Here is a 16,651-nt window from a genome sequence, read left to right on the forward strand (position 1 = left end):
ATCTTTGTAGTCACAAAGGAAAAGCAAAAAGAGACGGTGGCCAGCGAGTGTTGATAGCACCGTGAGGGAGAGCGAAGTGAGAGAGGTTTAAAAGTTTTGAGAGATACCCGCGCTCTGCTGAGGGTAGTGAGAGGGACTTTCGATGCGCGTGTTTCGGCGAGCCGGGTTGTCTCGGATAACGGCTTGCTGTGGTACGTTGTCGCTGTATGGGTTCTGAGTGTATTGATCGTAGTACGAGCCACCGGCGCCATATGGCACACCCATGGGGTCTGAGGCATCGGATCGGGCAGCGGCACTGTATGAAGATGAGGCGTTGGAAGGTCCGCGGTGCACCTCGGCGCCACGGTTGTTGGCAGCAGAAGGGCCCATGGCGCCCAGGATCTCACCCTCTGGAGAGTGTGAGCCGTCCATCAGGGGCTCACCCGATCGTGCATCCGAAAAGTTACCCCGGGTCGGAGAGGTAACGTCAGAATAAGCTTGGCCATTAACGCCACCAGACATGGTGGTGGAGGCCTTGCGTCCGGTCGAGCCGATGGTGGTGTTGCCCCAACCACGGTAGCCCGAGGATCCATCCTCCCTCATCTCATAACCACCGTCCGCCATTCCAACAGCTGGGATCGTGGGATCGGCATTGGGGTTGTAAGCATAATCCTCGACCTCCTTGCGGCGCTCCTCCTCGGCCTGCCTTCTGGTCTTCCGCTTCTTCCACCAGAACAGTCCGAGGAGAGCAAGGAGGGCAATGGCAGCAATTGGAACGGCAACGCCGATGGCAACCTTGCTCTTTTGGTCCAGTCCACCGCCGCCACCGTTGCTCTTAGAAGAATCAATGGCCTCGGCATCATCCGAGTTCGTCGCCGAGGCGGATGCCTCAGTAGCGGTGACCCTTTGAGTCCTAACAGCCGTAACCAGCACTATACTAGTTTCTGGGCCCTTGCTGCCTGTAACTGTAACGATAGTCGATAGGATTTCGGATGTGGTGACTTCGGAAGCAGACGGCTGGTTCTCTTCGCTAGAGCTATCATCGTTGTTGTCATTCGTAGGAGACGGCTTGGACTCTTCAGTGGTTGGTTGCGCGTTTGATTGAGTAGGTTGAGTTTCGGGCTTGTTCTCCGTTGGTGAAGGGCTTGAATTATCGGAAGATGGTTCATTATTTGTTTCTTCTGCCGAATTGGCCTGTGTTGGGCTGGGACTGTTTGAAGGACTGGGTGCCTCAGTTGGAGAGTTACTTGGCTCATTGTTGGTAGCTGACGCATTGTCGTCGTTGGAATCTGAAGTGGGTGCCGGGTTGGCGGCGGATGTAGGAGAATTGTTACCCGCAGATGGCGAGGGCGAGTTATTGTCGGCCGTGTTGTTGTCGTCGGCGGGAGATGAGGGTTGAGGGTTTGGCACCGAGGCCGCCTCGGTGGGCTGGGAGTCGCCCTGGCCCGTAGTGTTGGACATGACGAAGCCGGGCGTGCTCACTCTGGGGAGTTGCCTGGGATTGAGGAACATGTCAGCGGGACGATGATACTTGGATCCAAGTAGATGCTTGTTGAATGATGGTGCAGCAGCAGTAGTCGGGTGATGTAGACAAGGACGAGGGGGTAGTGTAGTGCATTAAGCAGCGATAGGAGCGGAAGACCATCAACAAAAGGGAGGCGACTGATGGGATAGGCCATCTAAGCGCGATGGGTTCGGAATGGGGAGGGGACAATATTGGCGATGGTTGCGGATCAGGAGTATCCTGCCCAGACTGGAGACTGGGGGCGATGGTCGCGTGGAGGGATGACAACGGGCGAATGCATGGCAGAATGCACGAGTATCGTGATACAAAACGTACCTTGAATCGTTTGACCGATCTTTCTGCTTGCTTCCCCCCCTTGTCTCGAGAATGAGAATGCGTAGAGGGCGACAAGGCGATTCGTCGCGGGGCGAGTCAAGGACGAACAGGTGGTGTTTCGAAGTCGGCCTGTGGATGTACGAGGAGAGGTTGAGAGAGTGTGTCGAAAGCGTACGGAGTAGGCCTGAAGGTCAAAGGTAAGGTCCTGTCGGGTCGGAGTCGGGGGTGGTTGGTCGGGGGTGGTGCGAGCTGTAGGCGAGACAATAAACACAAGCAACGGAGCCCACTCGAGCAGCGGGTTCTTTTTTTTCCCTCTTCAGAATGAAATGCCCGGGGGCAGTTGGTAAGGGCCTTGTTTAGCGGGCGGACGCGCGCGGGTGGAGGCCGTTACTGGGACTTTTAGTAGGTCTTGACCCTGCCTTATTTTCCTTCTTCCAAGCTGAAGACCAGTTCCAGTTTCAGCTAGTCCCAACAGTCAAGCTTAATTTGCGTCAAGAGAATCGATAGAAGTGAAGGAAAAGCCGGGCGGCCGGGGGCTGGCGGGCGGCGGTCGCAAAGTTGGGTGGTTTGATGGGAACGGAGGCTAGTCGAGGCGCTCGTCCTGGAACTTGGATGGCGGGTGTGTCTGTTTGCTTTCGGCAAGAGGCGTGATGCTCTGCTAACGGCGACGAGCAATCACGAAGAAGAGATTGTGTGTGTGAGAGAAGAAAAAGATGAAGAAGGATGAGACGGAAGAGAGACAAGGGAAAAAATAGAGTGCAACCAAGAGAACAGAGAGTGTGTGGCACATGGATGGGATGGGCTTTTGCTCCTGAACATCATCAGCAATGAGTGAGCATCCATCATCCGCAGCAAGCACTACACCAGCTGCAGCAGCAAATCGTAGTCGGCCGTTCGGGTACCTTTCCGTGCTTCAGGTACGAGAAGACTGACTGGTCGAGGTACTTTGGCTCTCACATCATCCACCACCGTGTAGCAAGTACCAATCCCCTTCTATCTCGATCAAACTCGCTGCAGGGGTTAATGGACCACATGCTGCGGCGGCCTCTGTCCGATTCTGGACCACCGGCCACACCCTGGGGGGGCCTCTACTCTAGCGCCGTGTAGCCCCCGAATCGATACGAGGGCCCAGCGAGGCTGTGATCTACCCACCCTCGGCACGATTCGACGAGAGGGCAGCTGACAGGGAAATGCCAACATCCATTTCTCTTTGTTGGATTGTCATTGTCGACGCCCTACTCGAGGGTTCAACTATCGAATGCCTCGACAGAGAATGAATACCAGCACACGAGAGGATTGCTCTCACCAGCCACCGAGACTGCCTCGCAATTTACACACAACATGGGATTCCCCTCCCTCCCTTACAGCTAATATATATGTACACGTCAATAGTCCCATGGAGACATCAATTTCCCACGCTGACTAGGCTAAACACTTTTGTGGTGATAATTCCTCCCCAATCATGCAGAGTAAAATACTTTGCAAAAGCTTGTGACAGTGTGAAAAGGCCATCTGCGAAAAAACCCTAACACGGCGTCAATCGGCCGTTTCACCACCATCTTGATCCCCATGAGACGTCATCATGATGAGGGCGGATAATTTCCCAACTGGCATTCAATCAGTGCCGGTTTGCCCGCCCAAGAGTCCCCTTCCAATTTACCATTGCTGCACTGGAATGTCATGGTCCGACAACTACAATCGCTCGACAAGAATCACATTCGCAGAATTGCAATCGCACATATTAAATAATATCTTTTCCCGGCCAGAGGATGCAGACAGAAGAACCATCTAATCTCGGAGTCACGCCCTGAATAGCCGTTGCGATGCAACGCTGCTGTCCCCGGTCACCACCGAAATCGACAACAATGTCCGCCAACACCTCCGCGGCCGCAGAAATCTAGATCTTTGGAACGCGACAGACAGGAATGAGTCTAAAACATGGCTCAAGACATTGAAAGACAAGACAACTGAAAGTCTTCTTGTTCCACCTGCCAACCTGGTTCCAAAAGCAAATGGAAGGCTTAAACGAGACCCCGTCAGCCATAATCTCGCTCCCCAAAATCATCACCGCCACCAACTGGACCCCTACACCTTAACAGCCCATTCTATTAATCCAATCAAGCATCGACTTGGCAGCTGTGATAACTCGCCCGCCACTCTCATCTTGATATCATGTTCATCTCTATCAAATCCAAACAAGCCCATGCTGCCGTATCTACCGCCATCTTAGATATCTCAAGCCTTCAACCCAGCTCCCGGCCCAATCCCCACTCATCGTCTGTCCCGGGTACAGCCCATTCCACGCTAGCCGCGAGCCACCTAGAGCCACCCTTGGAGGCGGAGGGCCCCTAAAAATAGGAATCTGGTCGCGTGTCGCTGCTCGTCAAGTTGTATCGCCCCAGGAACAGTGCCTCGATTTGACGCTGCCTTTGCTGATCCTTCAAAACATCAAGTTGGCGCTGCTGAATGCTGCATATCCGTCCCGCCAGTTAGGTCTTGTTTGTTCGCCACTTCGTGTCGCCATCAGGTTTCCCGCGTCCTTCTGGAATAGAAACTCCATTCTCATGCACGGGAATGCCGACTATACGAGTTGTTGGTTCTAAATACCCAACTGCCCATTTGAGAACAGGGCAAGCCCAAACTCGGACCATGCCAGCCCGTGTAACTTATTCGCTCCAATCACCACACGGTAGTCATCAAATCGCTCGTACGTCAGTCACCCAGTAGCATCAATCTGGTTCAGTGTCCATGGTAAAAACGAGATGGTGATGCTTAATATGATAGCACCACATCCAATTGACCTATATACAATGGCTAGACGTTGTCCAAGCCAGTAGTCGTCATCTAGTTTGTCGTGTGGTTTTCCAAAACCTTCTATATGCAAGCCCTGCATGTTGCCCAAGAATGTGAAAGATGAAAATCGCAAGTCGTCATGACCCTGAAATGCGCCCGTGAAGCGAAGAAAGTGCAAAGAATTTGTCAAGAACCGGCGCACGCTGTGTGAGTAATGCAATGAATGCCACAAAACCAACGCTCAAAAAACTGTCCGAAACATCAGACAGACAGGTTGCGCTGCTTGTTGCCTTTCATCAAGGCCGAAGGGTCCATGAAGGCTTGAGTGCGTCTTGCATAGACGTCTGCGTGAAGACCGTGTCGCCAGGGAGTCGGCTCACACGTCCAGCTCCAGCACGGATGGCACCGAGCTGTGCTTGAGAGATACCACTCTTGTTACTCCTGATGCTGCCCGCGTCGCTCATCGTGTCTGCGTCCTTGAACTTCTTGGGAGGAGCAAAGTCCAGACCCGTGAATGTGCTTGACTTGCGGAGCAAGTGACTATGACAGATTAGCATCCAATCATCTTACATCACAGTGTTAACTTACGGGCTAGGCAGAGCGGTGAGCTCGTCGAAGGCAGTCACTAGGGGCACGGCTGCGGGCACTGTTGGCGAGTAGGGTCGCCTCTCGCCGAATGGGCTCTGGGAGCGGCCGGCGACGTTGTCTCGGATACGATCAGGCGGCGCAAAGTCGGCTGCGTTGATGATAGCGAAGTTGTCATCCTTGAGCTTGGAGGGGGTTGGGAGCGTGGGGAGAGGAGCAGGGGGAGGGAGCCTCTTCTTGGGTGGTTGACGGAATCTCGCTGAGGCAGATGAGTCAGGTCGAGGACCGAGAGCAGAGCCGGCACGAGATCGTCCTCGAGGTCCGCTCTGGGCGCTCATGCCGCCGATAGAGCCATGAGGGCCGTGGGGACCGCGAGGACCACGGGGGCCGGGTCCGCCCCGGAAGCGGCCGGCAGGCGGAGGTGTCATAGCACGACGAGTGACAGGCTCGGCATAGGGCATGACAAAGGCATTGGTCTCGGGGTCGAAGTAGGCCGCCGCCTCACCAAGGTTGCCTTGGTTGTTGTAGTCGTCGTAGTACTGGCCGTGACCACCATTGCCGCGTTGCATGGGGGGCATGGGAGGCATAGGTGGTGGCGCCTCCTTGGTATCCTCAAAGTACTCCTTGTAGAAGGATCGAATACGGTTGGCACGGTACTCGGGGTCCTCAGATTCAGTGATCTCATCCGGGGGCAGAGGGCGGAATCCAACAGACAATCGCTTGTTATCCTGCTGAGGAACTCCCAGACCCTGGGGCTGAGACTGGTCGGGCAAGAATGATTTGCGCTGCATGGTGCGGCCACGGCCTTCATCGTCATCATCTCCATAGTAGTCAGCAATGTCAACCACAGGCTGGTAGGCCTGGTAGTTAGAGCCGTCGCTGTGTCGGTCTTGGCTGGGAAGGGGAGCAGAGCGAGGAGCATCATCGACAGTTGGGGAGGTAGGCTTGGGGAATCCAAAGTTCAGTCCAAGACCAGTTGGCTCATTATCCTTGTTGGCAGGCAGAGTAAAGGCGTTGCTGGCGGGCTGGGCAGTGTCTGTTGTCTGAGCAAACGAGGGAAGCTCAAACTCGGGGCTCTTGGTCCTGGCGACTGGTGGCTGTTGAACCAGGGAGCTGTCATGCTTCTCATCAAAGTCGGAGATGACGCCGATCTCTGGGACAATGGAAGCGGTATGGGCCTTCGCCTTCTCGGATTCGACGGGGGAGTTTGCCTGATGAGTCGGCTCAGGGAGTTTGGGCGTAGCGAAGGGGTCAACCTTGGAATCCGTGGCTGAGATGGGCGTCTCGGGAAGTGAATTCATACGCGAGGGAGGCATCCTCTGGGAGGGATCCTTTCCAACAGATGTACGGTTGCTGCTTGATTTAGTATACAGCGAGGACGATTCCTTGGGGTTAAAGGACCGCATGGAGCCGGTCTCGCTATGCGTGTAGGTCGCAACATACTGGTAGGGGTCTTGGCTATCATTACCGAGAGACCTGGCCAAAGAATGAAGTGACTCGCGCGACTGCTGCAGGCCCGGAGGCAAAAGGTAAGGCGATGAGAGGTTCATGTCCATCGAGAGCTGACTCTGCTTGTGATGGAGACCTTTCTCGCCGCCTCCACCCATGAAGATGCTTCTGCGGGCCGACTTCTTTTGATCGCCCAGTCCAAAATCCAGGCTCTTGTGAGGATCTCGAGCATCCTCCAGTCTAGCCCTCTTAACATTTCTACGATGAAGGTAGAACAGAAAACCTGCAATAAGCACGAGGACAACACTACACAACAAGAGTCAGCAATTCATTCCTCAAGTTCACCAACCGCACTGCTCAAAAAGGTATAGTTGATGGCGTACACAATAACGACGACGATGGGCACGGTCAGACTTCCTCCAACAGGCTTCTCGCAGGTGTTGGAGTCTGGCGTTTCCTTGCACTTGTCTTCCGACGATCGTGCAAAAAGTCGATGAAAGACGCCAGTCGGAGGCTTATCTGTGCTGTCGGGGGTGACCGGGGTGACCTCTCGACCAAGGTTGATACGGGGTTGAAGGCGGTAGCCTCCATAGTGAGTGAGCTCCATGGTGCGTGTAGTTGTGGTGACGGCGCATGCAACTAGAGAGCTTTCAAAACAATGAGGGTGTTGGCGATAAAGACGGTTTTCCTCCACAACAATTTCTCGAGATGGCGTAGAAAGATATTAAGAATTGTCGAATTAAAATCCAAACACAACTGTCCTGACCATTAAGAGTTACGGTTGGTGACGAGGTTGGCAGACGGCTGAATAGTCTCCAATGTTGATAAGGCGCTCGGGGGGTCTTGAATCGTTTCGTCGAGGGATCGAGAGAAGCGTAGAAGCAAATGGGACACCGCAAGGTTCGAAACGAGGTTGTCAAAAGTGCCAAAAAGGCCAGCGAGCGATTGTGAGTGAAGGGCTATAATGTTGTTGTGTAAAGAAGGGCTAGGTCGCCGGACAATGAAGCCAAGAGCAGACCAAAACGAAAAGAAGGACTTGAGCTTGAAAATCAAGACTCGGTATTAAGGCAAGGTTAAAAGAATGACGAGCCCGCTGGCAGGCAGCTTCTGTGAGGGAGGAAACACAAGGATCCTGTCGTCGTTCGGTCGGTCGACAGTTGGAGAACGAGAGAGAGAACGACGATGGAGAGGAGGAGAGGAAGAAGAGAGGTAGTGGAGGTTGGATGGAGGTGGTGGAGCGAGGCGGGAGACCAGGCCCAGGTGGGAGCGTTCCTCCTGGCAGGCACTGACTGTCCCAGCGCCTTCCACCAGGGAAGCTTGCAGCGGGCGTGCTGCCGGGACCAGCGCCCACTGTCCGCGTATGCTGCAGCGCGATGTACCCTCTAACAATATCGATTACAGCAGGCTAATGCCTCGATGGCCTGTCCAGCGCAGCACCAGGGGATGGATCAGATCCATGGATCCCGCCCGTCCCAGACGGTGAGCTTCGCCGTCGCTCACTGGATGGATCCCTAATCAGGGGAGCGAGACGGAGCGAGAGTGACACCAGGTTGGGTTCTCGTCCAACCCATGATTGGATCCATCAAACCATTGGTGGTTTGGGACCCCCCGGTCATTTCCAGGCCCCTTCCAGTGCTCCTCCAAGAGAGATTGAGGTGGGCCTCGAGAAGCATTTTCGGGGCATCCTGCTGGATCCAGGAAGGGGTTTGTGGCCTGGCCTTGGTCGAGAGCGAAGGGGGGAGAGGGCATCTCGTCATGGAAGCCCTGCGAAGAGCCAGGATGCTTGCACAAAGGCTGAATCGTGTAGAAGACGTTGACCGCAACCATCTACGACAGTCTCCCAGCCTCACCTTTGAAGATAATAATGTACCTACTGTACCTCCGCACGCCCAGACCTATGCGTCCCTGAAGCCATCGACTAAAGAAGCAAAAAGACGTTTAATTTCCCAAAGAGTATCCATCGTCCCTCGCCACCCCGTTAGCGCCCGGTGACGGCACCCAGTGGCAGCCATAGATAACGGTTCAAGAATCATCACGGCTCTTGTGTGTGCGTGCTCTGCTCAGGCGGCAGAGCACACAGTCTCGCATAACCCGGCGAACCAAGATGCACAACCTCCTGCCCCTGACCAGTCACATGGCAGAGACACTAAGCATCCAATGGTTTATGAGCGCTTCATGCAAGGCACGAGATCAAGGGCCCCGGCTTTACGGTGGAGGTGACCAAGAGGCGCTGGCCAACGGAAGCGATGGAATGGTTTTGCTTAAACAAGCAAAGCACCAGAATTGGAAAGTAAATAAAGGGGAAAGACTCCCCGCCTATCCGCAGTGGCGTCAGGGGCGTCAGGGGCGGCTGCGCCAGTCGCCAGTGGCTGCTTTCTGCTGCAGGTACGCGGTCCCCTGACAGAGCAGTGGGACCCTCCACTCCATTGACGACGGTATCCGAGACCGACCTTTCGACAGTGCCGGCCGTGAAATGGCCGAAGACGTCCTTGCCCCTGGAACATGATGATGATCCCCCGTCGACACCGGCCTGAGCCCTGAAAGCAAAGATTCAGAAACGAAATACAGTGGGTTGCGCTATCTAACACACTGTCACCGTCGTTCAGGTTTAATGCCCTGGCCGCCCCGGGGATGCTTGGTGCTGTGACCCAGTGGCTTGCTCGTGATCGTCGACTCCTCATATCAAGCCGCATGTCGCCAGCGTTACACAATTGTCCTATTCCCGCGCTCATGCATCAGGACCTTACATAACGTGGGGCATTATTACTCTCTCGTGCGCTGTCTGTTGCTAGTTGTGCAGTGGTGAGCTGGCTTGTGTCCATTTATACTCGGTGCATATCAGGAGCGCAATGCCTGCCTCAACGGGACAAGATTACAGGAACACCAGTGATGATCGGCAACAATGACATGGAGCCTTGGAAATTTGAATCGGTGCCCCCGTATCGCAACTTAGCTTGCGACGATGCGAAAAAAACAACAAATGATCCACCGGGGAGACCGGCCGGCTTACGTAGGCGTGCTCCCTTACGTCTTCCCGCACGAGGCCATCGTCACCTTGCTTTGCCGTGGTTGGATCACCCGTGGTGCGAGGCTCTGTCTTGGGGCTTGTCTTGCATTTCCCCCGAGATGTCCGGGCCGCTTACATAGCACATCAGTTGTTTGTTGATCGTAAACCGACTGGTTCTGATATTATCCTGACCTACGATCACAGCCGAGCTAATGCAAGTCACACAAGCTCTCACATATCACCGAGATGAGTTGTGAGCAGTGAGAAAGCTGTGTTCTACTCCGTACGGAGTACCACCGTGCCCGACGGGTTTCTAATCCGCCCAACTGCTTTTCCTCTGTTGCATTCTATAACCCCCCATATCAAGTCACACCATCTCACCCTAGATCGCGAGAAACAAGAGGAGCTCGCAAATGCCTCACTCCTGCATTAACCAACATGTTATCCCTGCTCATAAAACCTTGAAACCAGAAATCAATCTGGCTGAACCCCAAACTCGGCGGTTTCACCTCCGAGCATGGCTTCCTCCCGCCTCCTTTCATATTGATCCTGCTCCCCATTACCCCCACCTATCCGATGTCACCTTGTAGAACTCTGGCGCGTACTCTAGCAGCCAGCCTTTCTCGATCTTGGTCACTTCCCGGATGAAGATCTTGCCACCCGTCTCCATCGCCTCGTGGAAGATGACCCAATCCGCTTTACGGTTAAACATAAGGGAGCTTGGATGCGCGTGCAGCACCGTTCCTCCTTCAACGTTGCGAAACGTTCCGTCGGGCTGCATCCTCGCCGCATGGGCAAAGTATCCTGATGTGAGGCAGCGTCGGATCTGTTCCGCCGTTTTGATATTGTCCACCGATGCTTGTCCAGCGAGCGTCTCATCGACGTTGATGCTGAACCTCTCCAGGTATCGTTTCAGCTGTGCCCTGATACTCACCGCTCGACTCATCGACTTGTAGTTGAGGTTATTCTCGTGACAAAACTTGGCCTCCTTTCTTCCCTTGGTGACAAAGGCCTGGTACGCGTTGAGGAGGGTTAAATGGTCTCCCTCGTCCACAGCAAACTTTCTCCGTGATGTTTCCATCTTCTTCCTCTCACCCTCGTGCGAAAACCATACGCTGCCCCCAAGACTAGTCATGGCCGCAATTGTAAGCATCTCGCTGAGGCAGCCAAAGGATTGCGCTGACAGGAGGGTCTTGGCCATCATAGGTTCCACCGCCAGCTCAGCCATCCTTGAGCCAAGAGGCCGGGTCAGTTTGGCGTATTCGTCAAGTGCTCCTAGAGCATAGAGCAGCTCCAGTGCCTTGGACATCAGCTCGGAAGGTGGGGATGATAAAAAGTCGAACCGAACAACGTTGTCTATCCCCAGTGCCTTCAGCTGCAAGATGACTGGGGCCAGATTTGACCTCTGGAGCTCTGGGATGTTGGCCTCCTGCAGTGATTGGTAACTTTGCTCGGTGTAAAGTCGAAAGCACTTCCCTGGCTTTGTTCGTCCAGCTCGTCCAGCGCGTTGTGATGCCGCCGCCTTGGAGACAGGCGTGGCGGTGAGTGACTCTATTCCCGTTCTTGGGTCATAGGCTCTCAGCTTCACAAATCCGCTGTCAACCACGTAAACGACACCATCGATGGTTACTGAGGCTTCTGCGATGTTTGTCGAGAATACCACTTTTCGAGTGCCCTCGGGCGTTTTGTCGAATATGTACATCTGCTGCTCAGTGGATAGACCAGCATATAACGGCAGTGGCATCAGAGGGCCATATTTTGGGTTGAGGTCAGCCAATCGCTCGCTTACGGCCTGAATGGCGTTGTCGATTTCTTCCCGGCCGGTGAGAAAGACGAGAATGTCTCCTTCACCTTCTTGGGTGTGTATGTCGAAGACCACGTCGATGGCCTTTTCCAGGTAATTCTCCGCTGGTGACTCCAGATATAAGATGTCTATCGGATACGTCCTCCCTTCCAGGCTGACGATGGCTCCAATCTCATTTTTCTCATTTCCATTCCCCTTGGCGGGTTGGTCATCGCTAGTCCTCGTGAAGAAATCCAGAAACTCCTTGGCCTGCAGGGTGGCACTGCTGATGATGATGCGAAGGTCTGGCCGTTTTCGCCGGATCTTTTTGAGTAGGCCGAGGAGAATGTCAGTGCTGATGGACCTTTCATGTGCCTCATCTACCATGATGACAGAGTACCGCGTCAACAGAGGATCGACGAGGGCCTCCCGTATGAGCAGGCCATCAGTGAGAAACTTGATCTTGGTGGAGGCAGAAGTGACATCTTCGAATCGAATAGAGTATCCGACCTCCTTTCCAACTTCACAGCCAACTTCTTCAGCCACACGTACTGCAACTGTGGTTGCCGCGACTCGGCGGGGCTTGTGAATTGGTCAGTGGGATACTTCACGTCGCGTCGAGAGTTGCTTACCTGTGTGATGCCAATGATCTTCCCGTCTGAGCACCATCCTGCCTGTTCTAGGAACTGTGGGATCTGTGTCGTCTTTCCGGAACCCGTCTGACCAATAACGATCGCGACTGGATGTGTCTCTACGACATAGAGCAAACTTTCTCGGTGTTTGGCGATGGGAAGAAGAGCAGCTGGCTTGTGAAGCGCCGGAATGAAAGTTGAGTCCAAATCCAAATCACCCATTGTCCCAGATCACAGATTCCAACTTAGAAGACACAGTAGCACCGATAACTACTCCCAGATAAATAAGAGTTGTCCACGTGCAACCTTCTGCGTAAAAACATCTGCATCAGCATGCATGGAAGCACTTTCATGTAGAAACGGCGTCGCAAGAGAGATGCTTGATACACCTAAAGTTACCCTACACTTTGTGGCGCCATAACAATTGCTAGTGGCGCCCAATCAGATCGAGTGGCTGAGTAGCGAATCACGGCAGCCTAGAGCTTAACTCTGGGTCAACGTCATCAGCCGTCGTGGCTCAGTCGACCCCTCGCGCCTCATCTGCCTTATATTATCACGAGCAAGGCCAACTTGAAGCGAGATCGACCAATTTCCCGCCACTATTTTACCCTCGGACGTATTTTTATAGTTCAGGGTCCTCATCTCTAACTTCACTGACGTCGATACATCCCCTAACTACGATCTCATCGCGCTGTCAAGATGTCCGCCCCGACAGATTCGGTATGTTACTCCTTTAAGAGCTAAGCTCGCAAAGTTGCGCCTGGAAGCAAATGGCTGACACTCGTTCGTCATGAAGAACAAGGCTACGGTCGAGAGTGTTCCCGAGTCGCCTACTACTGCTCGACCCCTCGATCTGGATGACGATGATGTTCAGGAGTCTGGTGTCCTCGGGGACGACGGGAAGCCGACAACCGCTGCCGCGACCGCAACCTCTCAGACACCAACCAACGAAGCTGCTCCCCCTAAGCCGCCACGACCGTTGACCGAAGCGCAAAAGAACGAACTGATACTCAAGGAGGCATTCCCTACTGTTGACCAGGGTATCATCAAGGCTGTCTTGAGGGCTAGCGGCGGCAACGTCGAGCCCGCCTTTAACGCCCTGTTGGGTACGTTGTGCCATATTACGGAGGAGCGGCGCAAACTGACGCACATATAGAGATGACCGACCCCGATGCTGTAAAGAACGAGCCCGAGGATGATGCCCCTCCTCCCCAACCACCAAGGCCGCAGGGCCGAGCCCAGATGTCGCAAATGGAGGCGGATGAACTTTATGCGCGACAGCTTGCTGAGCACTACGACAACGTCGGAGCTTACGAGTCTCGGACCGCCAATCGAGGTTATAACGAAGGTCGACCTAGGCAGGGCCAGAACGAATGGGACGACGAGCGGGAGCATAGCTTCATCGACGATGATCTCCCCGTAATCCGTGAAAACCTTCGAAAGGGGTTCCTCGAGACACAGACTAAGGTCAATGGGTGGATCACCAATATCAAGAAGAAGATCGAGGAGAACTTTGACGAGAGCGAGGAGCAGACTCAGCGACAGGGACAACCTTTCCGTCGCCCTGGTGAGTCCAGCCGACGGAGCGGTGACTACGAGCGATACGACGCGGACCCCCAGGTTCTCAGTGACGACTTTGCTGGCATGAAGTTTTCCTCTGATGGAAGTAAGTGTCGCCCATGCGAAACGCCAGGAACCAGAGCTAATGGCATGTAGCCCCGATTAACCGCCCAATGGCCAACACGGGCATGTATAAGCCACCACCACCCTCGGCCTCGCCCAAGCCGAGCACCGGTAGACGTGTTGGTTTCAAGGAGGAGACGGAAGAGATCAACATGTACGACTCGTCGCCGCGAGTGCCGCCCAAGGATGCCGCCCCCGCGGGTAGCGCAAAGGCTAGCAAGTGGCAGCCGCTGTCGACGGTCGAGCCCAGCCCTATCGCCGAGAACGACCCTTTTAGCCTGGGGGATAGCGAGGATGAGCGGGAGACACATCAAAAGCCCAAGGACGAGAAGTCAGATGACAACGAGCGGCTCAAGAAGGCTGCCGCAGAAGCCATGGCCGACAACCTGGTCGACTCACAAGGAGACGCGAGTGCGAAGAAGAACTAGAGCTGAAGCAACGTATGAGCGTGACGGCCAAAAGTGAAGACGAGCGGATGCCAGAGGATGAAGCGTGACAAGGGAAGGTCATGAGAGAAGCTGAGGTAGATGAGTTTGATACCATATCGGCAACCTCGCTGTCAAGGGTGGTTTATTTCCGGGTATAGCTCCGTTTCAATGTATTGGGTCAGCAGCATAGTGTAGCCTCTTCATTCACTACCCGCATTTCTTTTTCCTCTTACGTACTGTATGTGGCTCGTGACTTTACTGCATGAGCAGGGTCGAAGGGTGTGAGATCCTGGATGGTCTGGACCGGGTCGAGTGGTGGTTGAGAGCACAGTCGAACCTGTGATCCGGGGAACCCGTCTGCTTGGATATCCCATGTCAAGGTCAACACCGAGACCGAGTTGAGCAGATTCTATTAGTCAGTGATCAATATTCAAAGAAGGGTCTCAGCTTGCGTGCGAAGCAAGATGTCATTGTGACGGGGCTGAAGATGGAGCAACCGAGAAGGAATTAGAAGACAATAGGACTAGTCAGACAACTGAAGAAGCTGGTATGACGTTCCAAGGATGTCCCGGAGACCTGGAAATGAGGCAAAGCAAGCGCATGAACTGCAGAGTTACGTATTGGGCACAATTGGCGTGTGATATGGGCAGCGACAGAGACCAAGGAGACGGGTCCAGAGCCCCTTGAACTTGTTGGGTATGACGTCCCTCGTGGCTTTCTCGCATCAGAGACACATGCTACGTTAATCATTGGACTGGCCGTGATAAAGTGCAGCGCCGACGCGCGGAGAAAGCCCCGACAGACCCCATCACAATGTAGTCTCTCGGTGCATGCCAGCAACAGGCGACGTTGGCGGTGCCCCGGCCGTGCAAGACGGAGCACCTGTCGCTCGAGCACGGGGTTGGATACGGCACGGCGATTGGACATTCGGATAACGGCCGGCCACGCACGAGAAGCTGGCGCGAACGGGTCGAGATTAGCGGATGCTTATTCCGAGGACGACGGGGGGAGAGGCTTTATGGGCAGAGGATGGGCTGCTATGACGGGTTCACCGGGATGGTGTGCCCAAGTTGTTAGGCTGCTAGCAGACGAGACAACGAGCCTCCTCCGAGCCCCGCCGTGCTGGTTGACGCCGTGGGACCACGGGCGCCGGCGGAACGAGAACCAGGAGTCGGAGGGGGCAGGCACGAACAACGAACGAGAGATGAGTTAAAAATGTCGAGGTGAAGAGGACAAAAAAACAACAGCCAAAGGAACGAGATCCAAGCCGATTCCCGCCTAGATCGATTCAGTCGAATACGACAAAGAACAAGAACGAAAAAAAAAGGGTCTAAAAAAAGTCGACGGCTCTTGAATTGTCCCCGCTTCTTTCCTCAGAGGTGCTGGGCTCAAGGTCCGACTGCCTTTTTGGTTGACCGTCTCGTTGCAAGAGCCACTGAGCATCAAAGTGGACGTGGACGGCGGAGGGGCGGGTTTTTGGCTCAAGTCCCTCTCTCACGACCTTTTGTCATAATAAAATCTCCCAACACCAGTAAAGGAGCGCGCATCTTTTTCCTCTTTTTGGCAAGATTCTTTGTCTTTGCTGCATTTTTCGTCAGTGTTTGTTTACCTGGGCTTGCCTTGCTGTCAACGTCGTGTCGTCTGTCTTGTCTTGGATGCACGCACGTCACTTCACTTCAACCTCAACAAGCCTCACCTCACTTGACTTCACTTCGTCTCCCGCACCCCACGAACAAACTCATTCGGGGGTCTAGACCCGCCGCGCAAACTGCAAGGACTCGGACTCGGTCGACGGTGGAATAAGGAACCAGGAACCTTCACTATTGCCTGGACTCTGCTTCCAGTGCCCGTACCTGAGAGTTGAGGTACCTACCTACCTCGGCTTCGGTGAGTGCTCATCTCGAATATCTCCTCTACCTCTATCCAATCCCAACACCTCAATCCTATTACACCACACCGTATCCATGCCTACCCATACCCATCCATACCCGCATCTGCATCTCGCGCGGAAAAAACAACCCCATAAGAGGCGAGTTTCAGCCGCCCACGCCCTCCTCACACCCTCGCAAGACATTCGCCCGACTCAAGAGTCTGGAATACCCCCCCCACGTGCCCTACGGGAGTCGACCTCGCACGCCGCCTTGTCGGGTGGTCGGGTGATGAATCAAAGGACCCTGCGGCGCCAGGCGTTTAATCGTGTCACTTTTTCATGACAAGAGTTGAGGGGACAGACAAAGTCGAGAGAGAAAAAAAAATTAAACAGTGTCGTCGACGGGAAGTGGCGGTTGTTGAGCATCCGACGACTCACAGGGCTTCAACTCACACTGCACTACCATCCATACCACTCTCCACCCGGCCTGGCCTTCAACCTGACCTCTCAACTCTGGCTGAGCTGATGTCGGCCTGACCTGTCTTGACACTGCATTTCCATGTCCAAGGCATTCACTCGGCTTCCTCCAGACCCAGTCTTTG

The 16,651-nt window shown here is 54.3% G+C and overlaps 4 protein-coding genes across 4 annotated transcripts; 1 reads left to right on the top strand and 3 right to left on the bottom strand.

Annotated features, from left to right (window-relative positions):
• Window positions 1–87: 87 nt before the first annotated feature.
• Window positions 88–3,023, bottom strand: NCS57_00026700 (uncharacterized protein; the record flags this gene model as incomplete). Its single annotated transcript, XM_053050354.1, has 3 exons — window positions 88–1,474; window positions 1,820–2,003; window positions 2,972–3,023. The coding sequence occupies 3 exons, from the start codon at window positions 3,021–3,023 to the stop codon at window positions 88–90; spliced, it is 1,623 nt and encodes a 540-aa protein (XP_052918869.1).
• A 1,885-nt stretch (window positions 3,024–4,908) lies between these two features.
• NCS57_00026800 (uncharacterized protein) lies at window positions 4,909–7,253 on the bottom strand (the record flags this gene model as incomplete). Its single annotated transcript, XM_053050355.1, has 3 exons — window positions 4,909–5,152; window positions 5,201–6,952; window positions 7,030–7,253. 3 exons carry the CDS (start codon window positions 7,251–7,253, stop codon window positions 4,909–4,911), a joined length of 2,220 nt encoding a protein of 739 aa, XP_052918870.1.
• Window positions 7,254–10,212: 2,959 nt separating this feature from the next.
• On the bottom strand, window positions 10,213–12,290 carry NCS57_00026900 (uncharacterized protein; the record flags this gene model as incomplete). The annotated part of the gene is made up of 2 exons (XM_053050356.1): window positions 10,213–12,018; window positions 12,069–12,290. 2 exons carry the CDS (start codon window positions 12,288–12,290, stop codon window positions 10,213–10,215), a joined length of 2,028 nt encoding a protein of 675 aa, XP_052918871.1.
• A 477-nt stretch (window positions 12,291–12,767) lies between these two features.
• Window positions 12,768–14,179, top strand: NCS57_00027000 (CUE domain-containing protein; the record flags this gene model as incomplete). Its single annotated transcript, XM_053050357.1, has 4 exons — window positions 12,768–12,788; window positions 12,865–13,174; window positions 13,225–13,734; window positions 13,785–14,179. 4 exons carry the CDS (start codon window positions 12,768–12,770, stop codon window positions 14,177–14,179), a joined length of 1,236 nt encoding a protein of 411 aa, XP_052918872.1.
• Between the last annotated feature and the right edge of the window lie 2,472 nt (window positions 14,180–16,651).

The sequence above is a fragment of the Fusarium keratoplasticum genome, chromosome 1, assembly GCF_025433545.1.
Source record: "Fusarium keratoplasticum isolate Fu6.1 chromosome 1, whole genome shotgun sequence".
NCBI lineage: Eukaryota > Fungi > Ascomycota > Sordariomycetes > Hypocreales > Nectriaceae > Fusarium > Fusarium keratoplasticum.